General features: G+C 46.9%; 1 protein-coding gene and 1 pseudogene across 1 annotated transcript; one reads left to right on the plus strand and one right to left on the minus strand.

The window, feature by feature from the left end:
• Positions 1-319: 319 nt before the first annotated feature.
• LPAR5 (lysophosphatidic acid receptor 5) lies at positions 320-12,509 on the minus strand. Its single transcript, XM_048931856.1, has 3 exons — positions 12,170-12,509; positions 1,644-5,338; positions 320-386 (listed from the first exon to the last, which is right to left on the minus strand). Exon 2 carries the CDS (start codon positions 5,209-5,211, stop codon positions 4,099-4,101), a length of 1,113 nt encoding a protein of 370 aa, XP_048787813.1. The 5' UTR covers positions 5,212-5,338; positions 12,170-12,509; the 3' UTR covers positions 320-386; positions 1,644-4,098.
• A 3,184-nt stretch (positions 12,510-15,693) lies between these two features.
• Positions 15,694-17,638, plus strand: LOC125695726 (protein Wnt-4-like; annotated as a pseudogene).
• Positions 17,639-17,726: the final 88 nt, after the last annotated feature.

Here is a 17,726-nt window from a genome sequence, read left to right on the forward strand (position 1 = left end):
ATAAGAAAACGTGGGGAAATGCAAAGAAAGCCTGAGTTGGTTTCGGTCAGCAGGATGTTCTGCAGCATCAGCACAGTAGTTTCCTGGTCTCTGTTGAGTCCCTGTCAGCACTGCAGAATATAAGGGATTTAAATACAGAGCTTTGAGTGACTGCTCTCAGCTGCAGAATTGAGGGCCATGGCTGCAGCTGGAATGCGGTCAGGTGTCTGCAAGGTGAGCAACCAGGAGCAACTGTACAAGCAAGTGATGCTGAAGAAACACCAGATAGCAGCACTTATCCCTGTATTGTGCAGCCTTCAACCAGATTTTCATAGGGTTCGTTGGTGGGGTGTAGGTTTCTATCTTCTTTCTAACACTTTCCTGTGCTTGTGATTCCTGATTAGCATCTACAACACAAGAACAGGAGATCACAACATGAGTTAGGTTGGAGGGACCTCTGGAGGGCATCTGGAGGACATCTGCTTCAACTCCCACAGAAGGAGGTGTTGAGGAAAGCACATAAGCTTTCAAGTTGCTAAGGGCATTTGTAATGCAACATAGATATTTTGCTGGTGGGAGACACCAAGTGGTGGGAGGTGCACAGCCAGGATGTGCTGCAAAGAGCACCAGTAATAACAAGATCAATTCTGAGAGTAAATGTGGCTTGTGCTGGGATTTTTGGAACTTTTTTTTTTAAGTTGAATTACAGAATGCAGATTGTCAGTGGATTTGCAGAAAGTATAAAATGTGATTAGGATTACAATTAATGCTAAGTGTTTCTAAATTGTCCAAACAAGAAAGCACTTCCTAAAGTGACTGGCATATCTGTGCTGGAAGGCAAAAGACTTGAAATCCAAACATACTTAGGCTCTTCTGCAGGTAATCTCTGTAATTCATATGAAATAAGCATTCCCTTCTCATCTGCCATCACTCCGACCTTTCACTTGTCTAGTCTTACTTGATAAGAAGACATTTGTTTCATGTGCAAATGACACAAAGTGCAGGGCAGCAATGAATGGCATCTTTTCCCTGTAGCATACTTGCCAAGAATACTTCTTCAACAATTATTGCAGTAGGACATAGGGAGGCATTTGCACAGTTTGAAAGAGATCTGGTGAAATTAGGTTCCCATTTAACATTTCTGTCTTGAATACCTCTGTATTATGTGTTTTCCTTGTTTCTGCTGTTTTAAACACATGCTTTCAAGTTGTTCCATGTTGTAGCAATCAGCATTGTGCCAGAAACTACTTTTAAATAGGTGAGTTGGGCACCATCATGCCCAAGGTCTTTCAAATTTATTTGTTTTATACTCATGAAGTAGAAGCTATAAAGCAAATAGGACTAGTGACTTATTTCACTGGGACAGTGCATGCATGTTCTGTTCCTTATCACCTTATGATGGAATAGAAACTTCAGTCCAACTAAGGTACCAATGCAGAAGCAGACAACTTGTCTAGCACCCATTCTCTCTTGCAAACAGGAAAAATAGCCATTCACAAATCCAAAGCAATCAAACTGGACTGGAATTCTCAAAAATGAAACAAAACTAATGTGTGCTGAAAATGGTTTGAAATGTAAATGCAGCCTACACTGGGGCCAGGTACAGCATTGCCTACCTATGTCACTTATGGAAAGTTCTTGGATATTCAAACTCAGAAACTTACCCATTGCATGTGGCATGGCCAGCCGCCTTCTTTATTGCTTAATTATTTTATGAGATCCATTAAGAGACTGGCTTTTCAGTTATTCATAATTTTGTCAAAATATTTGAGCTAAAATTTCCTCTGCTGGAGGTGGCATATTTATAAAATGTTCCAGGTAAAAATAGTTCAGCTATTTTCAGAATGAAGCTACAAGAGATGATGCTTTCCCGTGTTCTTTCTGTGTCTGGGGCCATGCTTTAGCTTCGGCAGGTGAGCAGCCTCCTTCAGAGCATTGGCACCTGATAGTTTATTCATATGTGGCAAACTTGCAGGCTCTGAGCAGTCTCTGTTAGCCCAGCTCTCGGGAGCTCAGTGCTCTGTGAGGATGTCAGCTGCAGAAGGATGCCTGGAGGTGCTGCACAAGAATGGCCTTGTCACTGCGGGCTTGCCTTGCACTCACTGGCCTGAGGCTGACCCCGGTGACTGCTCCAGGCCTGGTTCCAGTGCTGACTCACTGACTTCTTGGGATGACCTTGGACCTGCCTCGTCACCAGGGAAGGTCTGCAATCTGTACCCTCTGCTGAGCCTGGCTGCTGTCACCGTACCCACCCTGATCGCCTTGCTCAGGTGCAGTGGACGAGGCCTCACCCTGTCTCCTGTGCTCTTGGCAGCCTTCACTAGGGAGCAGCTAGCCCTTGCTGCCCCATCTCCTGCTGGTGGGTGAGAGGAAGGGGGATGTATACTGCTCCAGCACAAATGAATCAGATTAGGTCTGCTGGAATATGAGTGCACAGGTGTGCATCCTCTCCAGCTGCACTGTGGCATGTGGCTCATATTCTCGTGACAAACTTATTTTCAAACCAAAAGTATCCCCTAGCCCTCCTCCACCGTTCTCACTGCATCTCTCAGATCCCATTAAATGTCATTCACCTGCAGGTGTATTTCAGAGTCAGTTGGTGATGCATATGCTGAGAAGGGATGTGCAGCCAACTTGCCCAGGTTATGTTACTCCCAGGTCAGTCTGTAGCATAAGTGTCCCTTGGAGAGGGTCAACATCTACATCTGCTGCTACAGGATCAGTTGTAACAGGGTACAAGTGGACTCTGTGCCTCCTAAAGTGTGCTTTAACACAAAGTCATGATGCTTATCAATACCCCTTTTTCCTGCAGGAATCACAAGGCAGAGACTTGAAACGTGGATCACACTGCTAATTCAGAAGGTAGTGTAAGAACATGGGCTTGACTCTGAACAACATCTCTCACCAGCTTCCCTAATCATTCCTTTAACTCTTTAAAACAACAACAACAAAATCCCATCTTCATATATACTGCAAAGAACCAGCTCTGGGATGACCTGGGCTCTGTTGGAAGCCAGAGGCTCAGCTACAGTGCTGGTGGAATGCAGCCCCTGGTCACAAGCAGGAGAGAGTAGTGCGGGGTTCTGTCAAGACCGGTGTACAACTGGGTCTCTCTCTTCTAGGCAGATTTATATGGCTTTAGCATACAGTGTGCGCTGAGAAGCTTGTACAAGCAGTGCAGGCAAATATATTGCATTCACACTGCAGCCACAGTTTGTGACATCATTTGTCTTTGACACTGAAAATCACCCAGACCTGAAATTAATCACTTTGCAGTCAGGTGACAAGAAAGTGCAAAGCACTAATGTCAGTGTGTTCTTTGGATATGCCGGCACTACTGGCACTTTTCTTTTTCTGGGGCTGTTGTGAATGCTAACTGTATTCTCAAGTGTACTAGCATTCCCCAAGCTCTTTTGCTTGAGGTAAATGCGCAGTCACTGTGCTGCATGTGTGTGCATACAGCTACACCATCTCATTTGACGAACCTACTAAAGACTGCTTTGCTAAGGTCTGTGACTTACTGTGCAGTTAAGGATCTCCTTTCTGCAAGACCACTAAATACTCAGCTAGCTTCCTTGACTCCAACAAGAATTAATAAAAACTTCAACTCTTTTGGAACATTTGACACTTATTTAGGTGCCCTAAACTGAACTTCTGACTGAAATTGAAGCACCGAGTTAAAAAACAACAGGAGTAACAAAAACCCATGAGTTTTTGTTACTACTAACTTCACTTTGTTAGCAAAGGGTATCATGGGTGTTCTGATTGTTCCCCAAACCTTTTCATGTTGAAGTGCAGAAAGGAGGACCAAAGATCCAGGCAAGATCAACTTGCCATCAGAACCTATGCTAAACAGACCTAGACACAGTATGCTTGTTTCAAGCACTTGTTCCCTACTATGTTTCCTGTACCAAAAGAGTCAAGTTGGGATCATGTCATCAATGTATCTGTGTTTATTGACAACTTTTCATTCTTCAGCTTTGTATCACCACATTCACCCACAAATAGCCTGCCACGCTCTCTCAGTTCGCTAAGCAACCCTGAGCTGTTTTCCACAGCCTTGATGTAATTATTGAATGGGCCACTCTGAAACTCAGCAATGCTAGGAGCTTTCTGTGGTTAGATTTCTGAGTCCTCAATAGGGCCATTCAGAAATACTGTAGTAGGAAGTGCTGGCACAGATTCACCGGGACAGTGAAAGTTTTCAGATGGTAACTGTTTTGCTGTTGAGGCAGCATGGTTTTGGGTTGACTTTTGTTCCACAACCTGATTCCTAATCATCCCTATATCTGAGTGCCAGGTTTGTCCCCGCCGCAGTTTCTTAAAGGTATTACGGAAACCTTCAGTACTGAAATAGTAGATCAAGGGGTCCAGCGTGCAGTTCATACTGGCCAACATCATTGTCACAATTAGCACCTCACGCACGGAGGCTTGCATTTGCTTCTCGACATCAATCACCCTGGCCTTTATCAAACCATATACAGCCAGGGTAGTGTTGTAGGGCACAAAGAATATGACGAAGATGACCAGATTGACCAAGAGGAGACGAACTGTCTTCTGCTGCCGCAGTGTCTTTGGCTGTCTGGCCTGACAGAGCTCCCGAAAGATCTGAATGGAGCAGTATGTCACAGAGCTCAGAGGCAGGAGAAAACCCAGGATTTCAGCCAGAACAACCAGAGGGAAGAGGTTTTTCTGCCACATGTCATCACTAAAACTTTCAAAGCACAGATAAGTAGTCTGGTTCTGTGACTCACAGTGGTTTTGCTTGTGGACTATGGCTGTGGGGATGGAGCCCATGAGGATCACGACCCAGACCACCAGGCAAAGGAGTCTGGCCACCTTGGGACGCCGCAGGTGCCGCCAGCGAAGTGGGTGCACGATGGCAATATAGCGATCCAGGTTGATGCACATGAGGAAGATGCAGCTACCATACATGTTGATCTGAAAGACAGAGCCAGAGACCTGGCACAGGGTGTTGCCAAACGGCCACTCATGGTTGAAGTAGTAGTAGAGTCGCAGTGGTAGGGGGAGCGTGAAGGTGAGGTCACTCACGGCCAGATTGAACATGTAGATCATCACCACTGATTTCAGGCGCAGGTAGCGAACGAATATCCACAGGGCCATCACATTCAGCGTCAAGCCTGTGATGAATATCAGAATGTAGCCAGGCAGGAGGAGTTTGTGGTAGAAGCTGTAATCCTTGCATGGCTGAGACACGTTGGCAGATGACATACCCAACAGGGATAAGGGGAGGAACTCAGTGCGATGGCTGAGGTAGCTGGAGAGCTAAGGAGGCCCAAAGAAAGGCACTGAGAGAAGTCATTCCTCAAGGAAGCTATAGACAGGTTGTTCTCTTCATCTGCAGAAAGAAAAGTTAAGTTGAAAGGGGAAGTCTCTTTTAAGATCAAAATCCCACCATATTGTCTTCTGTTGCAAGAACTCATAAAGAAACAGACTAAGAAAAATACAGAATAGAAAAGTGAGTGATCAAATAGCAGAAGAATACAGAAAACAGACAACAGATTCTGTTGTACAGAATCTTGCACATGCCTCTGAAAATGCATGTTGTTTTAAATAGTGCTGTGAGCAGCAGCATGCAAGCAAGGGACAAAACAAAGGAATGCAGGGAGAGGGGAAGGGAAGGAAAGGGGAGGGAAGGGGAGGGAAGGGGAGGGGAGGGGAGGGGAGGGAAGGGGAGGGGAGGGGAGGGGAGGGGAGGGGAGGGGAGGGGAGGGAAGGGGAGGGGAGGGGAGGGGAGGGGAGGAGGAGAGGAGAGGAGAGGAGAGGAGAGGAGAGGAGAGGAGAGGAGAGGAGAGGAGAGGAGAGGAGAGGAGAGGAGAGGAGAGGAAAGGGTAAATACGTTGAGGGGAAAAAATGCTGGCTGGCTGTAATTTAGAAGATCAGAAAAACAGGACTTTGTACATCGATTATAGATAAAAAGAATGACACTGCTATTAGACTTGACTCCACCTTAGTTGTCTTAGGTGAAATAACCCATGTAAACATAATGCCAGCTAAGGGCTTGACTAAAATAAATGAACTGTGATAGATAGATGCAGAGGGCCAGGGAAATCTAGAAACCTGACTCATGTTTTCTAGGAATGCGAGTGTAAATGGGACCAGGACAGTCATCTCAGTTCCTTCCTCAGGACTGCTAAGACAGAATAACACAACATTGGCAATGATTCTTAAAGATGTTCCTTTGGTGTGCTCTCTTGCATGGTAACAGCAGTATCTACTACAAGAGCCTATGTAAAGAGTAATTTATCTCAAAATGAAAAGTAGACTTTGTTCTATCTAGAGGAAAATTTTGAATAAGTTGGGTATTACTGTGTGAAGAAGCTACTCAGGAGCTTGACAGTCATGTCAGATATTTTGAATGGCTCTGTGGGATGATGCACAAGTCTAGAGGGAGGATCTATGATCTATTAAAAACAGAAGTAGCACGTGCAGGTGGGAACTGAATCACCAGACTCATTCTGGTGTCTGTATGTTAGACAGTTGAAACAATGACATGAGTGAGCAGGGATAACAAGCAGAGAGTTTTGCCTGATGTCCTTTTGTGTCATTGCACAGGTCCACCACCAAGCCAGCTTTCTTAGAGGAGCTACTGGGTTGTTAGGACACATTTGAGTGGCTTTCACCTTTTTTTTAAAATGATTGACAATTTTGTGTTATAAACTTGCATAAGTTTAGAGTATAAAATGATCCAACAAGAAAAGGCAAATATGCTAGAATTGTTGGTTTTCAGTAAAATTATTAGATGCTTCAAAAACACAAACTCACGGGAGACACGCCAGCTTTTGCTAGAGTGAAAACTCTGTAATGACTGCAGACTGAACAGATTGGAGAGTGTCTCTGTCTCAACGGAGACAAACTGAGTGAGGCTGAGGCTCCTTGAAAAAACATATCCTGCTCCAATACCTGTGCCCAGGTGAAGGCAACTTGTCTGCATAGACAAACCATTTTTGCCAGCTGTTATTAAAGAAACACCTCTAAACAGTGCAGTATATAAATATGTAGTATGTGAGGTCAGTGGTCTAGCTGTGAGTATTCTATCTAATATAATGGACGATGAAGGAATAACGTAAGAACAGTGCAATCACTCCTTAAGTTTTCTTCTTGTTTTCAACAAACTGTAGCCTCCTGAGCCAGAGGTGAAATGCTGATATTTAATATCAGCATTTGTTATTTTCTCCAGTTATTTTTTGGAGCCATATAAAATTCATAATCAACTAAATCTAGTGACAGGAGCACCAAGGATTTTCACAGCTTAATTACATATCATGTAAAGAACCACATCCTTGTACCAATTTTGAATCACCACCATCTAGATTCTGTTCCTAGTTAAAATACTGGAAGAGGAAGTGAAAAAAAAATCCTTATTCACTTTCACTTTATCACTGATAATTTTGTAAACCACCATACTTCCTTTCAGTGACTTTTTCTTGAGATTAAAGGGTCCTGTCTTCTTAGTTGATCCTCTCAGACAAGTCATTCTGTAAATTTGAATGTCCTTCTTTCCTTTCTCGGAACCTTTGTTACAGACTTCATAAGCCTTGTGGTGAGAGGCTCAAACTGTGCACACACAAAGTTTGAGATGTGCATGAACTGAGCTGGGTAAGAGCAGACCTCATACACAAGAAATAATGGTCAGTTTAGATCGCTTTTTTGCATCACTTAGCTAGATGAATTTTCAGCTGTTATTTTTAGGCCAGTCATTCACTCTTTTTCTAATCTCTGCAGTTCTTCTCTGCCACTCTCATCTTTTCTAACTGTATAATTTTATGCCTTCAACAGATTTGTTATTTCATTATTCATCCTTCATGAATAAATTAAGCAGCCCAAGCCGTAGCACAGGCGTCTTATAACTCCACTGCAAAAAAACTGACCATCTACCCTCATTTTCCTTCCTGTATTTTAGCAAATTTCATCTACATAGGAACTTTTCTCTAAATTTCCTCAAGCACCATTCATGAGAGCCTTTTTGAAATCCTGTTGGATTTCCACTATCCCTGTGCTTGCCATCTCAATCTACTCCAGTAGTACCATCAGGCACAGCATCACTTTTCAAAAGCCATGTTGACTCTTCCCCATAATTAGAGACAACTGCATGCCAATTTCCCCCCCCCTTTTTTACAACTTCTACTAATTTTGTTCAGCACAGATATCAAACTCCCTGGTCTAAAATGCCTCCAGAGCCTTATCTCAAATTCTATCTGCTGGTGACTCTTTAAAAGCAATTTTAACCAGGAGTTTCTACACCACAGTTAGTCAGCTCTGTCATCCTCGAGTTGTTTTTTTGACCACTGGGGTAAGAGCCATGTGGTTTCAGAGATTTACTAAGTGCTTATTTCATTTTACTACATTTTAACCTTTCTTAGCAGCATTTTGCTCACAGACAGTCCTTTAGTGGATTTCCTCTCAAGGAATGTTTTAGACGTGGAAATCTCCCAGATTTTCCTGTCATGAACACCAGTGCAATAAATCTGTTTGGTTTTCTACTTGCCATCACCTTTTCCTTCTTTTGAGTGCTTTTTCTTTATGTATTAGCCTGTGTTAGCCTCTTTCTTTATGTATTAGCCTTTGAGACACAAGATAGCAGAGTTCTGAACTGGTAGCATGAGAAACAGATTTCTTTTACTTTAACATTATTATTTTTTTTAATTTAAGTGTTAGAGTCTTTCTTGTGGGTGGATGGAAGCACAGCAGCAAGTACCCATGAACTGAGCTTTACTAGAGACTAATGCTGATGTTATTAAAGATAAGGTGATAGTCTCAAATTTGATGTAATAGATACTGTAATCAGTGCCAAAGCCTTAACACAACTCTTTTCTCTGGAAAAGAAGCTGTGGGAGCAGAATGTGCCTCTCCAGAGGTCTAGAGATACTGTTTTGACTGCTCATCGCTGAAGAGGAAATCTCCTGATATAGCAGGCTGGTGGTAGGGGGGCAGAAGCAATGGAACTGGTTCAATTGTTGCTTAATGTTTTACGACCCACCTTCACTGTGGATACCTCTAAAAGAGCCTCAAGTACTCATTTCTCTATGTAAAAGTTGTTGAGTAGTCTCAAGTCATCAGCTGTGCATGGAGGCAATGGTACCACAGCACAAACAAGAGGTAGAGGAAAAGGAACCAGAGATACTTTCACTCCGGTGTTCTGCTACAGAAGTCATCCATATGATGAGATGTTCAAAATTCTGAAGGAACTTCCTATTTGGCAGCTGACCTTAGGTAGCCTGTGAGATGAAGGAAGTATCCTCTTACCTCACAGTGCAAATTGGTACGGACCTGATGGCTGCCCTCAGCCTTTTACCCAGTAGAGACAGAAAAGAGTGATTCAAAGTTCAGACAGCTCCTCCTATCACGCTTACAGGCAGAAATTGAATTTGTTGCTCATGTTCTTGCTCTGGTAGGGGGCAGGGGAAATGCCATGGACATGCAAGCAAGCATGCACACGCACTAAGAAACTTCTGCAAGGGAGGAGGAGCTGAAGAAACTAGAAGGAAGGAAAACAACTGGTGAGGGGAGGAAGAGCTGCCTGTAGAGGTGTGAGATAGGAACAATGCTGTGTGAAGGGGGAGGAGAACACGATGATAAAGAGTTGGTAAACAAGCTGGGAGTGTGTCATAACCCCCCCCCCCCCCCCATATACACCTTCCTGTGACCACTCTACAGGGCACCGTAGAGTGGTCTCAGCAGAAGATGAGCCACAAATCAGTCCCAAGGCAAACACCTCTTGTTGAAGGCAGAAAAAAAGCTGCCAGTCTACAAATCTTTGAGTTTGTGACTTTTGAGTTTTCCTTGTGCAGGGCGGGAAACTCTAGCTATACTTCCTTACAGAGGCTGGAACAGGCAGGCATGGCCTGAGGTGAGGTTAGATGAGATGACCCTGCCTGGTCCAAGGTATTTTCTCTCCTCACAGTACCTTATCTGAGCCTTATCTGCCTAACACCACAAAGATAATGAAGGACCACAGCATTGTAGGACACAAGTTTATCATAGAATGGTTTGTTGTTGGAGGGGGTTTTAATAATCATCTAATTCAAGCTCCTTGCAGGGCAGGAACACCTTTCACTAGATCACATTGCTCAAAGGCCCTTCCAACTTGGCCTTAGACATTTTAAGTGATGGGATGTCTTTCTTATAACCCTCCCTTTATATTTGTTAAGACTGCAAGGAGGTTTTCCCAGACCTTCTCTTCTCCAAGCTGAACAAGCCCAACTTATCATAAAATCATTAATGTTGGAAAAGACCACTAAGATCACCTATTCCAACAGCCTACCTACCACCAGTATTGCCCACTAAACCATGTTGTTAGTACGATATCTACATGCTTGTTGAAAACCTCCAGGGACAGGCAACTCAACCACCTCTCTGGGAAGCCTGTTCCAAAGCCTGACAACTCTTTCAGAAAAGAAGTGTCCTAATATCCAAGCTGAGCCTCCCCTGCCACAACTTGAGGCCATTCCCTCTAGTCCTATCCATCATTATATAGGAGAAGAGGCTGATCTCCACCTCACCCCAATGTCCTTTCATGCAGTTGTAGAGTGCCTCCTCCAGTCACCTCTGAGCCTCCTCCAGTTCCTGAACAATCCAGTTCCTTCAGCTGCTCCCCATAAGACTTGTGCTCCAGACCCCTCACCAGCTTCATTGCTCTTCTCTGGACACTCCCCAGGGCCTCAGTGTTTTTTCTTGTAGTGGGGGGCTCAAAACTGAACACACTCCTCAAGGTGCAGCCTCACCAGAGCTCAGCACAGGGGAACAATCACCTCCCTGCTTCTGCTGGCTGCACTGTTTCTGATACCGGCGAGGATGCCGTTGGCCTTTTTGACCTCCTGGGCACACTGCTGGCTCATGTTCAGCAGGCTGTCAACTCACACCCGCAAGTCCTATTCCTTTACACTGATCTTCCAGACACTCTGCCCCAAGCCTGTAGCATTACCTGGGGTTGTTTTGGCCAGAGTGCAGGACTTGGTACCTGGTCTTGTTAAAGCTCATACAACTGGCCAGTGTTCCAGCTTGTCCAGATCCCTCTGTAGTGCCTTCCTACCCTCAGGCAGATTGGCATGTCCTCTCAATTTCGTATCTTCTGCAGATTTACTGAAGGTACACTCAGTCCCCTCATCCAGATCATCAATATAGATACTAAACAGTCCCAATACTGACACCCAAGGACCAGTCATCAGCTGGATTTAACTCCATTCACCACCACTCTGTGGGCCCAGTTCTTTACCCTTTCTGTACCTGTCCAAGCCATGGGCTATGAGCTTCCCTAGTAAACTTCTCCTCAACCTTTCTTCACAAGAGAGGGGCTCCAGCCCTTTGACATCTTTGTGGTCCTCTCCTGGACCTGGTCCAAAAGCTCTGTGTCTTTCTTTTCCTGAGGGTCCCAAACTCAGTGCAGTACTTCATAGTCATGAAAGCAGAATAGAGTTACATGTGGAGCTGAGAGGTGAGATGAAAAAAGAGAGCTAGAAAAGCCTTGCCAGGCATGCCACAGGGTCAATGTTTCTGAGAGTGATTTGTCATGCAATTCCTGGTGCACTCTGAAGCTGCCTGTGGATGCAGGCAGAGAACACAGCATCGAGTGGCAAAAGAGTAGAGTGGCACAGATGAGAACACAAATTGCACAAGCTGGTTTAGTAGGTAAATAACAAGGAATTTGCTAGACTTCAAAAAATAACCCACATAGAAATTAGAAATTGAAGTAGATTTTTTGTAAATGATTATGAATATTTACGAATTATTTGTACTTGCCCTGGGTGATATCTAAGCCTTAATTTTCACCTTTTTTTCCCTCTACATATGAAATTAGACTATAATGGTGATTAGAATCGTGGAAGCTAGGATTCAAGACTGGGCTCAAAGCTGTGTATACAAACCATGAGATTGGGTCGTGCTGGCACTGCAGCTCCCCAGAAGTATATCACCCATTCTCACCTCCTAAGGATCTGCGGAAGAGGACTTCCAATGCAGGCAATATGGCAAGCAAACTCTGCAGTCTCCCCACACTCTTAGCATTACAGGATCCCAAGGAAGCCTGTGTTTCAGTAAACTTTGGGATTTGCCTCTAGATTCAATATGTGACTACAGAGGTGTAAAGGGTTCCCTGATGTCCTATGGTCATCTGTGTCCATGCCCCCAGACCTGTGCCAGCCAGCTAGCAAACTGCCTCTGTCCCGCTTACCTCTCTCTAGGAGAAAACCCGAGGGTGTATGGGCTTGGTGTCTGATCGTTTCTGCCACAGGAAAGGTTTTTGGTTCGTTTGGGCACCAGGACGGCAGCTTGAATCACAGTAGGAGCGGGCAGGCTCTTAGGGCACTTGCTTATCCAAATCATGACTGTCCCCACTGCACCACAGCTGGCTCTATGTCTGCAAGCTGCAGCTCATTTCTCCTCCTCTCTCACTTCCTGACACACTTCATTCTGGCCACAAAACATGAACTTTGAAGCATGATCCTATGATAGCAAACGCAATTGTGAAAGAACAACACCCAGGTGCACTCACAGCTGAGGAGGCTTGGTCAGAATGTCAGATATTTGTTCTTCTTTGCTACTATGCTAACGCAACAACCCCCACAGCTGACGGGGAAAAGTAAAACATCCCCTTCTCTACAATACTGCCAGACAGAAGTTTGAAGTGAAATATGGGAAGTGAGAGCTTGTGCAGGGACACAAGCTGTGAGTGGCAGGGACCCAAAATAACTCAGCTCTGCAGGCGTGTCTGCAGAAGGCAAAGACTATGAGCGTCCCTGTCGTTAGAAGTTGCAGCAGGCACGGTGCGGTGCTAGCAGAGCATGAAGGCTGGAATAGCAGAACACCAGGGACTGAGTACTGCCCACCACAGCTGCTTCCTGGTGACCTGCTTTTGCTTTGCAGGTTCTAGCACAGAGGAAAAGAATAGAAGTCACTCCCCACCCACCATGTCCTTCCCCAGGACAGCTGCTGCCTGCTGTCCCAAGACAAGGAGCCATGCCCACAGGCTTCCAGAGGCTGTGGGCTGTCACAGCCTGTGTTTGACTTTCTCATACCCTGTCCCCTTGTTCTGCCTCATGCAGGGAGCAGCGCAATGACAAATATATATCTTTCTTCTGCTTGTAAACCCTCAGAGGGTACAATGGCACTCAAAATGCTGATCTCACCTGTTTTAATGTCTCTCTCTTTCAAACAGACCCCTTTCTCACTTCCTCATTGCTGGGATTTTTGTTCTCATGGCTGTCTGCGTCTTTGCAGTTCTCCCCAAGGCTTGAAGATAACTGGGGGTGGGGGTTTCCCCTTTGCAAAAAGTCCCTGCCGTTGTCTGCAGGGGCCTTGTGCCCCTCACTGCTTGCTCACACACGCCTGAGTCTGGCAGCCCAGGCGTTACCATTTGAGTCAGAGGAGGCCTCGCACTTTGGGCCTGCGCTGCCCCACAGCATCCCTCACCCCACGGGGATCACTCACCTCAGTGGCTTTCACACAGCATGAACAACCTGCTTCTGGGCCCAACTGCCCCTCGAGGGCTTGGCTTACAGGGGAGAGAAGGTACCCCGTCATTCCCCACTGCTGCCCAGCTGACAGCAGGTAGGACCAGATTTCCGGGATGCGTGTCGGAGGCTACACCCTGGTGCTGCAGATCCCAACATGCCTGATACCCTGCTGCGCCGGCTCCAGAAAGCGGGAGCAGGGACCAAAGCAAAGCTGGAAGGACAAGCAGAGAAATGAAAAGCTCCATTGCAGCTGCTTGGTTTTGAGGGGATGGCTGAGCACAAACGCTCTTCAGACCTCATTGTGTGAACAGATGTAGATGAGCACAGAAAAAGGGTTAACTCACATGTCTAATGTTTTTACTGTTGGTCGGGATGAGGGGATTGAGTGTATCCTCAGTAAGTTTGCAGGTTTCACCAACCTGGGAGGATGTACCAATCTGCCTGAGGGGAGGAAGGCCCTACAGAGGGATCTGGACGGGCTGGATCACTGGGCTGAGGCCAATTGTATGAGCTTTGACAAGACCAAGTGTCAGGTACTGCACTTTGCTCACAACAACCCCAGGTAAGGCTTGGGGCAGAGTAGCTGGAAAGCTGCATGAAAGGAAAGGATCTGGGGATGTTTGTTGAACATGAGCCAGCAGTGTGCCTGGGCAGCCAAGAAGGCCAACGCTCTGAAAGAGTTATCAGGGGTTGGAACAGGCTGCCCAGGGAGTCAACCAGTCCTCGAGGTTTTCAAGAAAATAGACAATGTTGCTTTGAGTGAATATGATTAAGTCTTATGGTGGTGGTGGGTGGATGGTTGGAGTAGGTGATCTTAGTGGTCTTTCCAACCTTCATGATTCTATGTGGGCATGCAGGGGAGGTGGAAGAAGCATAAAAAGGCCAGGCTCACTTTCTGAATAAGAGAGAAAAAGCTGAAATCTGGGCCTGCGTGAGGATTTTTACATTCCTGAGCCATCAGCACAGATGGAACTGGCCTGATGAAGTAACAGCAGTCTTTGTTCCCAGAAGGTTCCAGCCCTATGATCGTACAACCCACACACCCTACTGGGAAGAGGAGCAGCCACCACACTCCTTGCTGGGAGGAGGGCAGAAAACCCTCCTTCCTGCTGTGAAGGTCTGTTGGGAGACCTGTCAGAGAAAGAGTTAAGAAAGTTGGGAAGCAGTTGGGCTGAGTCTGTTTGCTGTAGCAATGAGGGCTGCAGGGTAGAGAAGAATATCCAGCCTGCAGGAGGCAGGTGAGGGAGTGTCAACAAGGGCAGCTGTGGAGCTGAGGGAAGTGCCAGGTCTTCCTGATTCTGTGCCCAGGGACTGACAGAGCAGGGAGATACACTGGCTACCAAAGGGCTGGATGACAATGTGTTGATGAGCTGGTGCCTTTAGCACCAACTGCCTGATGCTGCCCAGGTTCTCTTGTATATAAATCTTTGCTCACTGCTGCTGGAGTGACTTGTCTACAGAGAAAGATGACCAGATCGTCTGTCTGTAGGACATCAGAGGCTGGGACTCAGGTACTAACACCACCCCTAGCCATGTGAGCTCCCTGGGAAGGATACTCACTCCAGAGCCCCAGTTCAGAGCTCTCCCATTGCTCTACCAGAAATGTAGTGGGCAGTACTGCATAAACACCCTCAATCCAGAAGCTTTCTGTGGGCCACTCAATCTCTGATGCTGGTAGGCACACCAGCACTACCCACAGTCATCACCTGGTGCAGGGGCTGTGCTGTGCAGGATGAGATTCGAGCTGCTTCTTGGTGGCTGAAGGTAGAGTTTGGCCAGGACTAGGATGGAGATAGTGTGACTGTGTGTGTGATGCTGATCCCAGTGCAGCATGTCCTTGCTGTGACCTAGTTGCAAGTACACTTTGCACTCCTACTATCTGTATTGAAAAGTCACCTAGGGAGGTGCTGTTTGCAAAGAAACGGGCAGATCTTTAAGAAAAGGGTGGGAGAAGAAACCTAAGCAATACAAATGAGAGGGAGCATCTCTGGGAGCATAGAGGGAGAGAAGCAGTGACACTGAAGAATTGCAGATAGGGGAGTAGGAATGTCCAGTCTGGCACAAAGGAGGGTGCACATCCCCCTCCCTGCCCATTTTTACTCTAAAGTAAGGCTATAGAGGACTAATCCTCTGCCATCCTGCTCCACAAGTTCCACGCCAAGCAGATGTCCCTACAGGGGGCCCTCTAGGACACTGGTGACTGCACAGCTTTGGCAGGGTGGGTGGAGGAGAAGGTCTGAGTATGCCGGCAGCAGGTAGAATCCATGGAGGCAGTGAGGCGAGGAACAGAGCTGGCTGTTGAGGAATGTCAGCATCAGTTTTGCTGGTGGAACTGTCCCACTCTGCTGGGGCTGCAGGTCTTTGGCAATATTGCTATCCAAGATTAGCAGGACCAGTGGATGTCAGTGGGGCTGTCATGGGATCCATTCAGTGAGCCAGTGTGTCCTCTTGGAGCACGTGGAGTGCCTTTTTCCACATGCTAGTGGAATTGCTGACACAGCAAACATTGAACAGCATGCATGTGCTACTACAAATACTAATTTTCTGGTTAAACTTCATCATTTGGCCAGGCCTGACTTTTAAACCGTGTCTGGACCACGCCAGGTGTCAGCCCTGCAGACTGGCAGATCTTGCCCCACCAGCCCTGCCCCCAGCCCTGCCCAGCCCCCCAAGCTCCCCTTTCAGTTGCTTACTCCTCTTCCTCAATGGCACATGGGTCCCAGGAGCTGATGGTGCCACAGGCTGAGCCAAAAGCACCTGATTAGCAGTCTTTCTGACTCTAGGCCTTGAGGACCATGGCACTGGGTGAACACCCTGATGGTTCTCCTAAGCACTCTCCATCTGAATGCATCCATCATGCATGCAGTAACAACCTCTCTCTCCTGCTGCATCCCACCAGTGCCTTCCCCTTCTCCATAACTGAGTGTCAGAGCTCAGCAGGCCTGTGCCTTTTCTCATCTTGTTTCAGGCAAGTGGGAGGCTGCCTTCATTCATGCCATCTCCTCAGGGGGTTTTGTCTTTGCTGTGACTCATGCCTGCTGCTGTGGGGAGCTGCAGAAATGTGGTTGTGACCACAAGATCTGAGGTGATGAAGGAGTCCAGAGACAGAGATTGGGTGGCACAGGACAAGGTTCATGGGAGAGGATCACCAGGGGATGAGAGGCAACATTTTGTTTCACAATCAGTCCTCAGCCCTTCTGGCATTTCCCCCAGGGTTTCTCACTCTTTGTCTCATCGTTGGTTTCCCCCAGCAGGTTTCCAGTAATCAGGCTGCTCTGATAACCTCTCTTATGGGATTGCTTTTTCTCTTTGTGGACAACTCTGAGAAGAGCCATGGGGTGTCCTCCAGCCAAGCTCTCATGAACCTTCACAATAATGAGGCGTGGAGGAAGGTAAAGGCAGGAACAAAAGCTGGGAAGCAAGCCCACTTTCTAGAGCTTCCTCTTGGCTGGGCAGAGCTTTGTCCAGTCCCTTATTCAGAGTAGAAATCTGGGGAATCCATGAACTCACAGAGCAGGTTTGTGTCCTGCTCCTTTCCCTTTCTCTCCCTTCTCTTTTTCCTACCCCTCCCCTCCCCTCCTCTCCCTTCCCCTCCCCTTTCCCCTTTTCCCATCCCTTTGACTAATCTTGCCCTGATGTCCCCATTCTGGCCTCATGAGAAGCCTGTTGGGGAAGTCATTGCTTAAAGCCCACAGGAACAGGTGCCCCACAGGTTATCTCTGTTCCATCTGGCAGCTGTCTTCTGCTCCACCATGCCCTTACACATGAAGGTGGAGTGCAAGTGCCATGGCATGTCCTGTGAGGTGTGCACATGCTGAAAGGTCATGCCCCCTTCTGCAAGTTGGACTATGCCCTGGAGGAGAAGTTTTGAGAGAATAGTAGAGGTTCACTCCCAATGAGTGAGTTCCTGCAAGCTGTTGGTGTCCAAGAGCAACTGTTTCAAGTCTTACGCAGATCATGACCTGGTTTATCTGTTGGCCAGCCCAGACTTCTGTGACTGGAAGTCCTGGTGTGGGGCCTTTGGCACTTCTGGCCACCTGTGCAACAGGACATCTGCAGCCATGGATGATGGCGATCTCCTGTGCTGCTGCAGGGGCTTCCGTGCAGCCCAGGCTGAGGTGGTGGAGCAGTGCCAGCACCTGGTGGAGGTGCACAACTGCTACTGGTGGGGCAGTGGGGCTAGATGAAGACAACAGCCCAGAGAGGCCCACTGCATGGGGGGGAAGCAGGGAAAGGTGTAGGGAAAGCCTGCTCCCTGCTTGGCACTCTGTCTTC

Source organism: Lagopus muta, chromosome 1, assembly GCF_023343835.1.
Source record: "Lagopus muta isolate bLagMut1 chromosome 1, bLagMut1 primary, whole genome shotgun sequence".
NCBI lineage: Eukaryota > Metazoa > Chordata > Aves > Galliformes > Phasianidae > Lagopus > Lagopus muta.